This window comes from Carassius auratus, chromosome 27, assembly GCF_003368295.1.
Source record: "Carassius auratus strain Wakin chromosome 27, ASM336829v1, whole genome shotgun sequence".
NCBI lineage: Eukaryota > Metazoa > Chordata > Actinopteri > Cypriniformes > Cyprinidae > Carassius > Carassius auratus.
The window spans coordinates 30,159,360-30,174,554 of record NC_039269.1 but is presented as its reverse complement, the minus strand read 5'-3'; the positions used below and the strand labels follow the sequence as shown (position 1 = coordinate 30,174,554).

Here is a 15,195-nt window from a genome sequence, read left to right as displayed (position 1 = left end):
GTCTAAAAAGCCACCAAAATAAACGTGAGGTGGGAGAAACTGTGGTGTATGGAGGGCTGTGTTTCACCTAAATGTGTTTTAAATCCATGTTTGAACGAGTCTCTGTGTTTGATCCGATTGAGAGAATGATAGAAAGCAGCAAAACCTTTAAACGAAGCTTCTGATGTTAAATCAAAATCTTATTAAATTACGTTCCCACTGGAAAGCTCATGATGCATTGCAAAAAAAAAAAAAAAAAAAAAAAAATACATTACTGAATTAACCTAAATACATTCATTTATACCAACAAACTTATTTTTTATGGGTTAAATTATGTAGAAATAGCTCCTTAACATAGCACTTAAATGTAACACTTGTTGCCGTGTAGTCATCACAGATGTCTTTTTAGGATTTATTTCTAATCATAAAAAAAAAAAAAACCTTATCAAACATTGTTTTGGACAATGTAAAATGTGCTCAAAGCATGACACTGAGAAGACTGAAATAAAGTTTCAGCGATGATACACTTTCATTTGTTTCTCTATCACATCATTTGTAAATCAGTCAGCTTCAGTCGATGGGTCTGATCATCATCCGGACAGACTTCATGGAGTAAAAGCCCCCTCCATAGTCGGCCCAGAAGATGCCGTCCTGGAAGCGGCTGCGATACACTCCTCCGGAGTACCACACACCGTTCAGATTGGCCTGACCGCAGGCGCTGTACCACCAGCCAGCCTTGTGGAAGTGAGCACAGTTACCTGAGAGACAATCGAGAATCAATATCACTCAATTCATGTTTCTTTATTTATGAATGTTTAGATATTTGCACTGGAAAACAGTTTGAATGAGCCACAGTGACCCTGGGTTTATAATGACATGTGATGGACGATCTCACGTGTGGTGAAGGATCACCTGAGAATGCGTCGTTGTCGTGGTCCAGCGTGGTGAACTGTTTGCCGTTGTGGCTGCTCAGTGAATCTCCAGCGTTGCCCTGGTAGGTTCCCAGACGCAGACGGTACGACTGGCTCTCCGGCTCCAGGTAGAAGCTGCTGTAGGCCGCGTAAACCTTCTTCCCCATCCAGTCCTCCAGCTCCACCAGCAGCTTGTAGTCTTCTTGTTTACCCAGGTTATAGATGGTTTCCAGACCCAGCCAGTGTTCCCCATCCACATCACCAAAGCCTTTCTGGAGGACAAGAAAAAGAGAGCTGAACGTAGCTTTTTACTGCTTTTACCACTGCATTTTACCTTTAAAATACCAGAAATACAAAAATAACCTCAGGCTTCATTGAACAATGGGGCTTTGGGCTGATGAGGGAGGTTAAAGACATCCCTTCTGATTTCAGCACATACTGCAGATGATTGTTATTATTTCACTAAAGCTTGCGTGAGTTTAGTTACTGCACAAACACACCTGCAGCTGGAAAGTGTATGATGTTTAGGAGGCTTTGCTGTGTGTGTGTGTGTGTGTGTGTGTGTGTGTGGTTGTGTGAGTGTGTGGGGGCTCAGAATGAAAGAACCATTGGCACACGGATATGAATGCAATCAAAACAAATGGACGTGACTTGCAGATCCTGAGAACCAGATCCAGCTGTTTAGGGGCTCCAAAGTCTTCACCCTCATTACTAGTGTTTCTCTGAGACACGTTCACCAACAACGTCAGTCTGATTCTCTGAGAGCTACTCACAGAGGTCTGCTTGCTGAAGAAAATCATAGAGGTCTAACTCATATAATCGTTCAACTGTCTGTATAGAGGGCTGCGGGTATGAGATGTTTTTGTATGCCAAAACTTGGAAACCACTTGCAGTTTAGCACCTCCAGTTCCATCATCATGAAGTCAGTTTTTTCTTTTTCCTTTTTTTTTCTTTTAAATGATGGATTTTGGGGTAAATGCCTGAAATGAGGTCTGTGTTGAACACAAGATCAAGATATTTCCATGTTTTATTCTATGGCATAAAATACATCATGATTTTTTTTAAAGATTTTACTTGTCTTAAGTGTCTGAATGCCATACAGATGAACTTATCTACTCTCTAGTCACTGTGTTTCAAATCAAAATATTCTTACACAAACTTTCAGAAATATTTGTCAAAGTTTAATGCTGGTGATGTTGAAGTCATGTGACTGTGGTGTAGTTTGTTTGATTGTTGTTTAGCCAATTGCCTTTAGGCTTAAAAAGTTTTGTTCATTTGTGAATATTAGAAGGTTGAACAAGCAACCCAGGCTCACTGAAAACATGTGCTTGTGGTAAAGTTTCTGCAGCATTGATATAATGTGTCTTATAGCATGTTTTGTGGAAGTTTTAGAGTAAAATACATTTTAAAATGAAATATCTCGCAACTGGTGCTAAAACACGCACTCAATATGTGACTGTGGCCATGTTTTGAGCTGTTTTGTTGAACCATAGTTTCACATCATACCTACTACGTTAGAAAACCCATATATGAGAAGCTGGATAGGCAATGCTTATGTTCAAAACTGCATGTTAACAAATTTCGCAGCATGCTAAAATCATAATATAGGTCATAATATAATATTGTGCATGGGACTGGGTAAAATGAAGCTTTCTTAAAAAAAATCTGGACCTTAGGGGTTAGGGTTAGGTTAGGGTTAACTGTAACCTTGTTCCCTGAGAAAGCAGAATGAGATGCTGCGCTGCTCAGCGCATTGGGAAATGTCTTATTTGTGACCAGCTGTGAATAATGTGTGTAACACGTCGATAGAATTGACCCGGTTGTAATATAGCCTCGGTTGATGACGTCATCGGGGTGCGTGCCCGCAACACGGGGCTATAAATAGATAAGCCACAGGTGCATCAACAGGAATTTTTGTCTGAAGAGCAGTCCTGGGACATATTCAGTACGGCAATGCAACGCAGCATCTCATTCCGCTTTCTCAGGGAACAAGGTTACAGTTAAGTAACCGGGAACGTTCCTTTCGAAAGCTTCAGTTGATGCTGCACTGCTCAGCGCATTGGGAATGAGAATACCCATGCCGCCGTGCTTGAAAAATGCCTGGACCCCTAAGGTTTTGAAGGTGTGCTATCAAACCACAAGAAGGCCTCAGATATTAGTTTGTGATGTTGACTCAAGGACATGAGAGCCCAGAGTAGCATGGACATCCAAACTATAAAATCTTAGGAATGTGTGCGGAGAGGACTAACCTGCCCCATCACAAACCTGTTGTAAGGGGCGCCCCCTATTGCCATGAGAAAAAAACATTTTAGAATCAGAAGTCTTATCAGATGCTGATTCTAAAGTTTCATAGGGGTTTCAACCAGACCCTCGAGAACTATAGCTAAGTCCCAAGAAGGCATCTTGGTTTTCACTGTAGGCATCAGTCGTCTGGCCCGACGAAGGAAGCGAGAGAGCAGAGGGTGTCTCCCGAGTGTCATCCCTTCAATCAAGGCGTGGCAAGCCGAAAGAGCAGCCACATAAACCTTAAGAGTAGCAGGTAGCAGGGCATGGAGAGCAAGAAGACTGGAGGAAACGCATAAAGGCGCATTTTGGGCCATGTGTGCACCATCACATCCAGACCCGGGGGGGGGGGGGGTGGGGGGTCTGGTTGACTCAGAGAGAAGTAGGGGACATTGCGCTGTCTAATGGGAGGCGAAGAGGTCCACCTCTGCTTCGTAATTTTTTTTCCAAATCTGTTTCACTACGCCTGGATGGAGTTTCCATTCCCCCATCGCTAGTGTCTGTTCATATGCCCTGGAATGTAACCTGGTGTTGTCCACCCGTACTAGGACATGACAGCCAGTCAAATGTCGAATTTGCGACACAACAGTCTTGACGGTTAACATATTTCACTTAAACGCACTGACTGTACGGTTTAAGCCTAAAAGACCCAAGATTGGGCGCACTCCCCCACCCTTTTTGGGAACCAGGAAGTATCTGCTGTAATAGCCCAACTCTCTCCTTGGATGGGGAACATGTTCTATGGCCTCTTTGCCCAGAGAGTCTGTAGCTCTCAAGACAGTACCTGCATCAGCTCCGGTTTCACGGACGTGGAGACCACGCTGTTGAAACGTGGAGGCTGACGAATATATTGGATCCTGTATCCTATCCGTACTGTGCTCAATACCCATGCAGAAATGCCTGCCAGAAGTTCTACTCTGCCAGACTCTCTGAGAGTGGTACCAATTTTAACATTTCCTTTTAAGAGGATGTTAGATGTTCCATGTCTTTTTTTCCAGGTTTTGTGAGTGTAACGGGGAGGGGTGAACACTCCCTTGTGCGCCTAGAGACACTAGCTCAGTGCCCTGAATCGGTGGACTGGCAGGGGAAGACCGTACTAGCTGCTCTAGAGACCTCTGTAGAGGTAGTGAGCCTCTTAGCACCACTAGTTTCCAGGAGGTAACTGAGAGATACGCTCACTGGAGATTGCTGCGCCTGAAACACCGGCAGGGTTGGCCGAATGGTCTCCTGAAGGCACTGTGGAGAGACGTGCACCGTTCAATACAGTGCCAATGGCCCCTCCCCATGAGACAAATTCATGTCTTGACGAAGCTCAGCAACCACTTCCTCATGTGCCAAGAGCCACTAGCTTAGTGCCCTGAAGGCGGCGGACTGGCAGGGGACGACTGTGCTAGCTGCTCTAGAGACCTCTGTAGAGGTAGCGAGCCCCTTAGCACCACTAGTTTCCAGGCAGTAACTGAGAAAATAGCTCATTGGAGATTGCTGCGCCCTGAAATTCCGATTTTGATGTTTTTATCTAATACCTCGTTGGAAATCACCTCCCCCCGAATCACACAAAGTGGCGGGGATGGAGGAGTTTTGTGAGGGTAACAGGGTGGGGCGAAATGATCTCAAGCATGCAACATTCCCGTGAGGGACTACTCCACCAGCAAGGGCGCCAGAGCATCAGGACTTCCTCTTCTTATCAAGGACAGTCCTGATGTCTGGCCTGGGAGGTTGCTGAGCATGGCGAACCTATCCCCAATCTCTATGAGGGGGGGCACGGTTTGCTATGCTCTGCTTCTTAACCTCCCTGGTTTTTGAAGGACTGGGGCCAGGCTGGGTGGATGACGGCCCCTCCCTTTGCGTGCGGCGAGGAAGGATCTGAACGAACGCTTCTTCATGTTTCTTCACCTCCCTAAACCTGTTGACAACCGTATTAACCAAATCGCCAAACAGGCCCGATGGAGAAATAGGAGAGTCTAAAAGAAACAAACGTTTGCCAATTCACTAGCTAGGACGACGCCACAAACCAGCTATGCAACTGGGGAAGAGTAGAAAGAGGATGAAGCGGTCGAGGGAATGGGATGATGGTCAGGTTGATCAGGGAATCTTGAATTGATGGCTCAGGGAGACTCAGGGTGGGGGTACCGTCTCTAGCGTATATTTAGGCCAGACAATGAGGACCCCCTGATACAACCTGATAGAAATATAATGTGGGATAAGGTTGGTTGAATGGATGAGAAAGGGGGGGAAGGGTGGGTTCTCGAGAACGAGACTAGCAGAGTGGTGTGAGGTGGCCCGGTATATATGGAGGTTTGGAAGTCAGGTGATTGTTTGAGGCGTGGCCCTGCTCCCAAACTTTAGTTAACCTCATTTCACTAGCTAGGACCACGCCACAAACCAGCTATGCAACTGGGGAAGAGTAGAAAGAGGATGAAGGGGTCGAGGGAATGGGATGATGGTCAGGTTGATCAGGGAATCTTGAATTGATGGCTCAGGGAGACTCAGGGTGGGGGTACCATCTCTAGCGTATATTTAGGCCAGACAATGAGGACCCCCAAAGTTGGGAAGAGTTGAGATATGTGAGCTCAGTAAGCCTGTTCGTACGGAGAGGATGCAGAGGCTGATTAGTTCAGGAGTTAGATGGTTAACATGGGTTTCTGTTTTTCGAAAGCCTTTAAATATGAATGTGTTGGAAAGAGAGAAGCTGGGCAATCGCAAAGAGGAATGAGACTGAGATGTTAAGTTGAAGATATACAGTGGGTCGGTTGATGGGAAGGAAGCTTTGAGACAGTTCTGGCCGGAGAGGTAGATTAAGTTGGCCTATGCATGAATTGCATAACTGCCAAACATAATCGTCCCTTGTTTATGTTTCCAATTTCTACTGCATCGTCTGAGCAGATGAGTAGAATCGGACTATTCAAACCCCTAAGAATGTTATATTATGACTATGGGACACATTTCATAATGCTGTGGAGACTGCTCTTGACTGTGAATTGTAGAAACTGAATTCCGGAGGCTGTTCAGAATCAACCGGGCAACCACCATATTAACTGCTGAAGTCTACTTAGGGTATTGCATCCGTATACAGCTCTTCTAGCTAGTGGCCTGTCGACTATGTCAGGTTCTTGATAGGAGTGCGGAGGTGCTTTGCAAGTCAGTCTGCTGGTATCGTAGGGTTATGAGAGCAGGAGTTTCTCACGTGGCTCCATCACGGAATGCACAGGTGTGGAGGCGCCTGTAGAAGAGAGGCTGCCCTGACAGTGGCTGAAGAAAGGATGATGGGATGAAAGGATGTCTTGAGTGGGGGAGGGGTTGAGGATGAGAGGGTATGGGAGGGGGTGGGGGTAGGGAAGGTAGGGAAAGAGGAAGGGGGAAGAAGGGATGTTGGGATGAGAGGATAGGAGGGGGGAGGAGGTAGGGAAGGTAGGGAGAGAGGAAGGGTGGAAGAAGGGATGTTGGGATGAGAGGATAGGAGGGGGGAGGAGGTAGGGAAGGTAGGGAGAGAAGAAGGGGTGGAAGAAGGGATGTTGGGATGAAAGGATGTTTGTGAGTGGGGTGTGTTGCAAGATGCAGCGAGGGGTTGAAATGGAAAGAGGTTTGGAAATGGAATTGGAGGTTGAAGGAGACCGGCTGGTCTGTGTGAGCAACAGTATAGAACATGCAATGCTCAATAGGTCGCTTAATCCCAGGAAGCCCCACCTTCTGAATGAAAGAGCCAAAAAACGCACGTCTCTGGAGTTGCTATTAGGAGCTTCCTGGTTGCTATAGAAACAGTCAGCAGTCTTACACATGCACTTAGGACTGTGCGCTCTCACTGACTAATCTTAGCCTGAATAAGGTAACAATGCTGTTGTTAGGAGCATGTTCGTCCACTTGAGGCGCTGCTGAGGTGGTGCAGATGGCTGCGGGCCCTTCCGCTGAGGTCTAGGTGGAGGTCTGTTGTAGCTGTATGATCTTTTGCCTGAGGCGCTGCTGGTGGTGCTGTTGTAGCTGTATGATCGTTCCACCTGAGGCGCTGATGGCGGTGCTGTTGTAGCTGTATGATCGTTCCACCTGAGGCGCTGATGGCGGTGCTATTGTAGCTGTATGATCGTTCCATCTGAGGCACTGCTGGCGGTGCTCTTGTAGCTGTATGATCGTTCCACCTAAGGCGTTGATGGCGGTGCTGATGTAGCTGTATGATCGTTTCACCTGAGGCGCTGGTGGCGGTGCTGTTGTAGCTGTATGATCGTTCCACCTGAGGCGCTGATGGCGGTGCTGTTGTAGCTGTATGATCGTTTCGCCTGAGGCGCTGGTGGTGGTGCTGTTGTAGCTGAATGATCGATTTGCCTGAGGCGCTGGTGGCGGTGTTCTTGTAGCTGTATGATCGTTTCACCTGAGGCGCTGATGGCGGTGCTGATGTAGCTGTATGATCGTTTCGCCTGAGGCGCTGGTGGCGGTGCTGTTGTAGCTGTATGATCGTTCCACCTGAGGCGCTGATGGCGGTGCTGTTGTAGCTGTATGATCGTTTCGCCTGAGGCGCTGGTGGCGGTGCTGTTGTAGCTGAATGATCATTCCACCTGAGGCGCTGATGGCGGTGCTGTTGTAGCTGTATGATCGTTTCACCTGAGGCGCTGCTGGTGGTGTTGTTGAAGCTGTATGATCATTTCACCTGAGGCGCTGATGGCGGTGCTGTTGTAGCTAAATGATCACTTCACCTGAGGCGCTTCTGGTGGTGCTGTAGTTAACTGCAGGCTCGACCGCTGGGCACTGTAGAGGTGGTGCTGTTGTTAGTTGTGAGGTCATCCACCTGAGGTACCGCTGTGGGGGTGGCGGTGGTGATAGCTGCAGATTTAACAATGCTATTTGGGCAGAAGTAACAACATTATGACACGGTGCTTGTCATATTAGTTAGATAATTAGAAACACAGGGCCATATTCCTGTAAACAGCTGAAGTTAGGGTGGAAAAAGTATGTTGGGATGAAAGGATGTTTGTGAGTGGGGCATGTTGCAAGATGCGGGGAGGGAGGGAGGTTGGGAGGTAGTGAATGAAAAGAAGATTTAAATAGAAGTGGAGGTTGAAGGGAGACCGGCTGGTCTGCATGAGTGAAGACTAAAGAATACAGAAGACCTGTCACTCCTTTAGTTTTGGGTGGCGTGAGACAGTGAATGGGCATCTGGAATTTAGAAGTAGCTGTAGAAAATTATTAGAAAACATGGAGCCATATTTCTGATAGTTTCTATTTACTTATTAAGCCATACCAGCATATGAGGCTATATGTCATGGCAAAATCAGTTAATACATAAAATCAATCCGTGCACAAGTCTTTAATACATACGAGTCAAGGGGGGAACAATTTAGACTGTTCAATTTGACCAGCCTGCATGTCTTTGGGCTGTGAGCCGTATTGCTTTAATCAGCTGAAAGGAAGGGTATAGGAATAGATGTTGGGATGAAAGGATGTTTGTGAGAGGAGTTATGAATGAAATGTGAGCGTAGAGAAGAGAGATCGGTTGAATGAGAGTAGGTGGAATTACGTCTTGCCTGCCACTAGGGGGCACTGTGGTTTGATGCTGTGGAGGAGAATTCCTGTGACGTCACGTGTGACGGAGAGTAGAGTTGCCGGAAGTGCTGGGGGGCTCAAAGTTTGTTATGACAGAAGTTTAATTGAACTCAATATAGTTGAAATAACTGTTTGTTATCTGCACAATTAAACTGTATACCTTGGATTTAAGAGCGTGTTGAAGGCGACCCGTGGTTCAGTTGTCCTCGGCTCTGGATTCTAGAAGACGTGCAATGAGAGCGCTGAGGAAGCGTGAGCGAGCGGCTGCGACGGGAGCGGGAATTCAGTTTCGGCGTTCACCGCGCTAATGAAGATGGCGAATTCTGCCCGCGGATCTCACTGACGGAGAGCAAGGAGGTTGGGCTCAGGATCCGCCAGAGATGAGTGTGTGAGTGGGCGCTCGAGGCCCAGAATGTGGACGATCGAACGCGAACGCTCTGAAAGAGACTGTGATCAGAATGATGAGAGGTGATCGTCGAGTGTCGTCAGTGACGATGAATCAAACAGCACGCCGTTCAGACCAGGCAAGTACACCTGTCCTTCTCGAGAACGAGACTAGCAGCGTGGTGTGAGGTGGCCCGGTATATATGGAGGTTTGGAAGTCAGGTGATTGTTTGAGGCGTGGCCCTGCTCCCGAACTTTAGTTAACCTCACTTAACCCCATATTAAACCACAGATGCCTCTCCGTGCTGACTAAAGCTGACATTGATCGGCCAATGGCATGAGTCATCTGCTTGGTCGCAGACTCCTTGAGCAGTTCCTCAACCGATTTCCTCTCACGAGAGGAACGCTCAGAGGCGGGCTGCCCATGGCCGAAGACCCAAGAGATATATCATTCTCCTCATGAAGCGAAGAAGCACCGGAGTGCGCTTCGAGATCAAGAGAGGATGCGCAGATCCGGTGACATTTTCATTGTAATATTGACAATTATGTCTCTGTTTTTAATGACAATGTAATGTTGACCGAATCATTCAAAACAACTGGTCCAAAAGAGTGATTCATTGTGAATCAGACATCGCTACCTTATAGCTGTCCCAGTTCCTGAAGAAGTTTACAGATCCATCTTTCCTCCTCTGGATAAGCGTCCAGCCACCTCTGTCCACGTCATGCTCACACCAGGCATGTACAGCTGTTTCCGTCCCGTCCGGCTTCAGAAGATACGTCCCACTGGTGGAGTGTCCAGCCTGCATCACCTGAAGACAGTCCCGAAAGGGACCTCGAGACACCAGCACACACAAGTGAGTGAACACAAGCCACTGATCAGCATCAGTAGAGCTCTAAAATACTGACATATATCTTCAGTTATGGTCTTCTGCCTTTCAGATTTAGATTACCAGATATCTGTTAATGTGTTTAAGGTTAGCGGCTAACTAGAGAGAACTAGCTCAGTTTTCTTGACTGAGTAATATTCTTCACAGGCCTATGGTTTAAATGTTTTATTGTCCCACTGGGCTTTTGTATGTTACATATTGCACATTTCTGATATGCTCTTGATTTACATTTATTCAATTGGCAATTTTTTTATCCAATTCATTCTAAGTAAACATTTTATTAGTTTTCCCTGGGAATTGAACTGATGAACTTGACATTGCAAGCAACTTGACATTTCTCTACTCTTTGAGGTACATAAGTTTGAAATTTATATTGTCTGATTATTTTGCATGTCCCAGAACAATAAACTTGTGGAACAGCAAACATCTTAACAGAGTTTTGCAGAGCTAAAATAACTGGAAGCTACAAACACCAAAAGCCTTGCACATCAAAGTAACAAATGGCTGTGCTTCTCTAACATAAAGAACAACAACTACAAAAAACAGAAATGAGATGAGAAGACTATTTAAAATATAAAACTAATGGGTCTAGTCTTTGCACCTGTTTGTTTCAGGTTAGAAACAGGACTGATGGAGTAGAATTGACTTGGTGGCACTGTTACAAATAAACAAGGGTCCTAGAAATACAGTCCTGATACAGCAGCCTCTGGTATTTCAGGACGATTCTACTGCTTAAACTAATTCTTTAAATGTAATGTGTTTGGTGTGCATATGAGTGTTAATGTTACATTTTCATACATTTTCATTTTCATTCATACAATACATTTTCAAATAGTGGAAATGATGAGAGTTTCGGTTGGCAAACACAGATGCTGTGTGTTTTGCTGTGTAATAGCTTCATTACCCTCCAAGCTGACGTTCCCCTGGGGAGAACCTCCTGTGGGTGCCGGAGCCGTTCTGGGACTCCTGTCCTCTGGAATGGGCCAGCTTTGACTCTTCTGGATCTCATTGGAGAAGCGAGGAACATACACAGGGATGTTCTCAGGTACGACCTGCACAAGAGGTGGAGGCAGCGGCTCTCGTCTGTGATTTCCATACACCTGCAGACATCGCTCCTCCAAAGTTGCGATCAGAAGTGACTGGCTATTGACCAGCGCGGCCAGCGAGGAGAAGCGCACCTCCAGCTCCCTGTAGAGAGCGGACAGCCTCAGTGCCTCGGCCGTGCTGTTGAGGATCCGTGCCTCCAGCTGCGCCAGCTCCAGTGAATTATCACGCTTGCGAATGATTTCGTGCAGCAGCTGCATGTACAGCTGGGTGACGCGGGAGTTCATGTTGCGTGACTCTTTGCGTAAAAGTTTCATTTCATTGACCATGTTTCCATCCACGTCCACAATCATCCGGAGCGTGTCCGTTTCACGTCTCTGCTTGCTCAGGAGCTCCCGGACGTCAGCTATATCCAACTTTGTCACGCGCTCTTTATCTGGCACAGAAGGGCTCTGGCTGGCACAGATCGGCCCCGTGATCCTCTGCTCTGGGACCAAGAATGTATAAGAGCACTTCCTCTGGGCCCCATCGGCTGCATCCTCTACCAGTCTCCGCTTTCGGCTCAGGAAAGGCCCTTTATATGCACTCTTGCTCCGTTCAAAAGTGAGGAAACAGAGAAGGGCACAAAAGATCCAGGTATGAGGACTCATAGCAGCAGAGAGGAGATCTGACCCATGAACCCTGAGACAAAACAACAGCACAGAGTCATATACAGTAGACTGTGATTTGACAGGGTTGGATGGTAACACAATAATTACAATCATTATCGTAAATTATAATTCATCATTATACATTTAATTCCAAAAATTAGGGTCTGTAAACAATATTCATGCTATGTTTTCATGCAATGGCAACATTTTTGTCAAGCTCCAAAATTGGTGACTTGTGCTAACAGCCAATTGATTCTTGGGGATTTTAACACCAGTCCAACTGTGGTCATACACTAGACCTTGTATGTTAGGGTTTTTTTGTTTTTGTTTTTTGTTTTTTGAGAAGATTTTAGAAGGTTATTGAGCCATATATGTTTGACCACTATCCAGTTGTGTTTGAATCTGACTGCTCTCACCCTTTCTCTCCCTTAATCCAACAGTTCCTAACTTTGTGCTATTCTAAATTAGATTTTTAACCTGTCCAGTTAGCTAATGCTGTCTAAGTGTTCTGGCTCCAAGATTGATATTGTTATTGTTGGATATTAAACATGTTTATTCTATTATTAGTCATATGGTGACAGCTGTAGTAAAGATATATCTCTAGTCAAAGTTTTTTGTGCCAGCTAGATTTAAACATGCAGTTGTGTACTTGATTCTGCAGCAGAAAGAAATGTGTTTGAAAATATTTTTGTCTTTTAAAAATCTTTTAACTTTTTGGTTGTTTCAATCTGGTTTTAGATTCCTACTGTATATAACCACAAATGATATTGTGATTGCTCTGGATTCAAACTCATGCGCTGCTTTAGTTTTGTTGGATCTGAGCATGGCATTTGATACCACTGACCTTTATATTCTTCACTAATGTCATATGTTAGGTATCTAGGGCATTGCACAGGGCTTGCTTTTTACCTTGTGAACAGGACCTTTTTTGTACATTTTCCTCATCATCTGCTGTATTACTGTGTGGCTTACCCCAGGGATCAATTTTGGGACCTTTATTATTCCCCATTTATATACTTCCTTTTTGGCTACATTCTTCAGGAAAATTATTTTGATTATCTCTGTTATGCTGACGATTCCCAATTGTACCTTCCAGTAAGGCCTGGCACTACATTTTCATTTAACTTCTTGTTCAAATGCATTAATTATAGTGAGAGTTGGATGGTGAACATTTTTTGGCAGCTTAATGAAGATAAAACAACTCTATGATTTTAGGTTGTCCCATCTCTTCTTTCCCCTTTCTTTCTTTAGAGTTAGTTCCACTCTAAATGTACCAAAACTGGAGTGATCTTTGAATTCTTTGACAGGACTCTATTGCAAAACTAAAGCATATTCTGCCAAGCAAAGATTTGGAATTAGTCATTCTTTACTGTAATCCAATCTACATCATCTCGCTGGCAAGTTATTCAAAATCCAGACACAAGGCGTCTGTCACATTCTAAAAACAGGGACCATACATTCCTTTTATTAATGTTCCTCTACTGGCTTAAATTCAGGGTTGAGTAGGCCAGATTTTCTTATTATTTACATCTATCTGTTCCACTTTGAATCAGTTTTTTTAAGGTGTTGTATAAATAGTGCTGTTCAACACTGTTATCAGTCAACAGTGTTTAGCGTCATTAACACTAGTGTAAGTCTGAATATGCTCAGGCACAAATGAGATCTGACAGCTGCGGTGGATGGTGTTATTTTTAGTTTAACAAACAGAGACATTTTTGCACAACATCATCTTTTGTGTTTCACAGAAATACAAAGCTCAAATGATGACAGAATGTTTATTTGAACTATTTGTGTGTGAGGGTAGATTTGGTGCCAGACAGTTCTGCAGACTTGATTCTGTGGTTTGTTTCCCGGTCACGCCACACTCTACCTCACAGCTCAGGGTCAGGTGAATTTGCTTTCCATCTCATTAGTGGCCCAGTTTTTCCCTTCTAAGCCCCTCAACCATGAATAGTTGGGTTTCTATATAATAAACTGAGTGACATCTTCAGCGTACATATGGATTTGAGTCTTTCAAAAATAGAGATTTGTCTTCAAAATGATTCCTAGTTCATATTCTGTATGTAATATGCAATATTTAACTGCTGAATGCTGCTTCACTTATAAGAACTGGGTTTTAAACGTCAGTAATGATTTAGCATCTATAATGCAGATTTACTTAGAGATGAATTTAAAAAGTACAGGCTCACTGAGCCTTTGAGAGAAATGAGAAAAGGAGAAGGTGATGTAGTTGCAAGCAGAAATGCAGCCTTAAATAGAGCAGGACTATCATGACTGATGATTCAGTCCCAATGTTACAAACACTGAGCAGCATTATTCCTGTGGTTTGGTGAAAATGTTCAGGACTGGCTGCTTTAGCATTTTCCATTATATAAACTGTTTTGGCAGCAGTGTGTGTTCTTACACAAATTCAAGAAAACAGGAGGAGTGAGGAAAGTGTTCTGTTACCATCTTGGGTCAAAGAAAATAAGTTAGGTCAGATTTTCTATAACGTATTTCTCTGTCCTGGGGCAGTAAATCAAAAGCTTCTTAGCTTATAGGAATACATGAACTATTTTAACATTATTATTATTATTACATAACAGTTTGAGTCTCAGAAGCTTTAGTAACACGATCAGTTTTGGAGCCTAACTGCTGCTGAATTAGGACAATCACATGAAAAAGGCCATATTTGCAGCAAAAAAAGAAGGGTTGTGATTGTCAGCAGTACAGCACGTATGGGGTGGATATTATAAGACTACTATGAGAATATGAACCAAATTCAACATGAACACTGACTTTTCAGACTTTGTTTCACTAGTTGAATTTGACAGAACTCTGATGGAAAAAAAACTGTGATTCTACCAAACAGCCTTTCAGAAGTTTTGTAATGGCACATTTTTATTATTATTCAACAATACCAGAATGCAAACAGACTTCCAAACCAAGACAAAACATTGGAAAAAGTTACTCAGGGTAACAGAAGTTGAGAATTAGATGAAGAATCTGCGGTCTCAGTGGAAAATACCCAATCGCATAATATTACATCCTTCTGAAGCTACTTTCTTCTGATTTCTGAGGATCATGCGATACAACAGTTTGTTTAGTAACACTTCAGCCTAGATTGAGGCTTATACATAATACACTTACAGATGTTTTAATAGTGCATAATAGTTATAATGCTTTATCAGATTTTCTTTCTATGTATTAAAGTCATGAAGCATGAACCAAATAACTACTAATAAATAGAATTAAGCTTTTAATGAGTAAATGTTTTAGCTCTTACTTTATAAAGCATTGTAGATATACAATCTTTAATTTCTTTGTCTATTACAAAAGCAAAAGAAGTATGAATAGACCAGTTGTGTAAAATCAGCAGAATAAAGTTCCAGTCACTGACCTCTGCGTTCTTTCTGACAGACTGACAATCCTACGACTGTTGGAGTCTCTCCTTCTGCAGATGAGTGGCAGACGCCTGCCTCTTATACTGCTCTGTGTGTGTGTGTGTGTGTGTGCGTGTGTGTGTGTGTGAGAGAGAGAGAGAGAGAG

The 15,195-nt window shown here is 44.2% G+C and overlaps 1 protein-coding gene across 1 annotated transcript; it reads right to left on the bottom strand.

Annotated features, from left to right (window-relative positions):
• Nucleotides 1-339: 339 nt before the first annotated feature.
• On the bottom strand, nucleotides 340-15,126 carry LOC113046193 (angiopoietin-related protein 1-like). The gene is made up of 5 exons (XM_026207133.1): nucleotides 15,047-15,126; nucleotides 10,878-11,698; nucleotides 9,725-9,918; nucleotides 892-1,162; nucleotides 340-737 (listed from the first exon to the last, which is right to left on the bottom strand). Exons 2-5 carry the CDS (start codon nucleotides 11,665-11,667, stop codon nucleotides 550-552), a joined length of 1,443 nt encoding a protein of 480 aa, XP_026062918.1. The 5' UTR covers nucleotides 11,668-11,698; nucleotides 15,047-15,126; the 3' UTR covers nucleotides 340-549.
• Between the last annotated feature and the right edge of the window lie 69 nt (nucleotides 15,127-15,195).

What these genes read in the sequence shown, in the direction of transcription:
- LOC113046193 (XM_026207133.1), bottom strand. Translation starts at nt 11,667, where the DNA reads ATGAGTCCTCATACCTGGATCTTTTGTGCCCTTCTCTGTTTCCTCACT. An exon ending in GGGGAACGTCAGCTTGGAGG is followed by an intron (nt 9,919 to 10,877) that starts GTAATGAAGCTA and finishes TGGTGTCTCGAG; the next exon opens with GTCCCTTTCGGGACTGTCTT. An exon ending in CGACAACGACGCATTCTCAG is followed by an intron (nt 738 to 891) that starts GTGATCCTTCAC and finishes ATTGTCTCTCAG; the next exon opens with GTAACTGTGCTCACTTCCAC.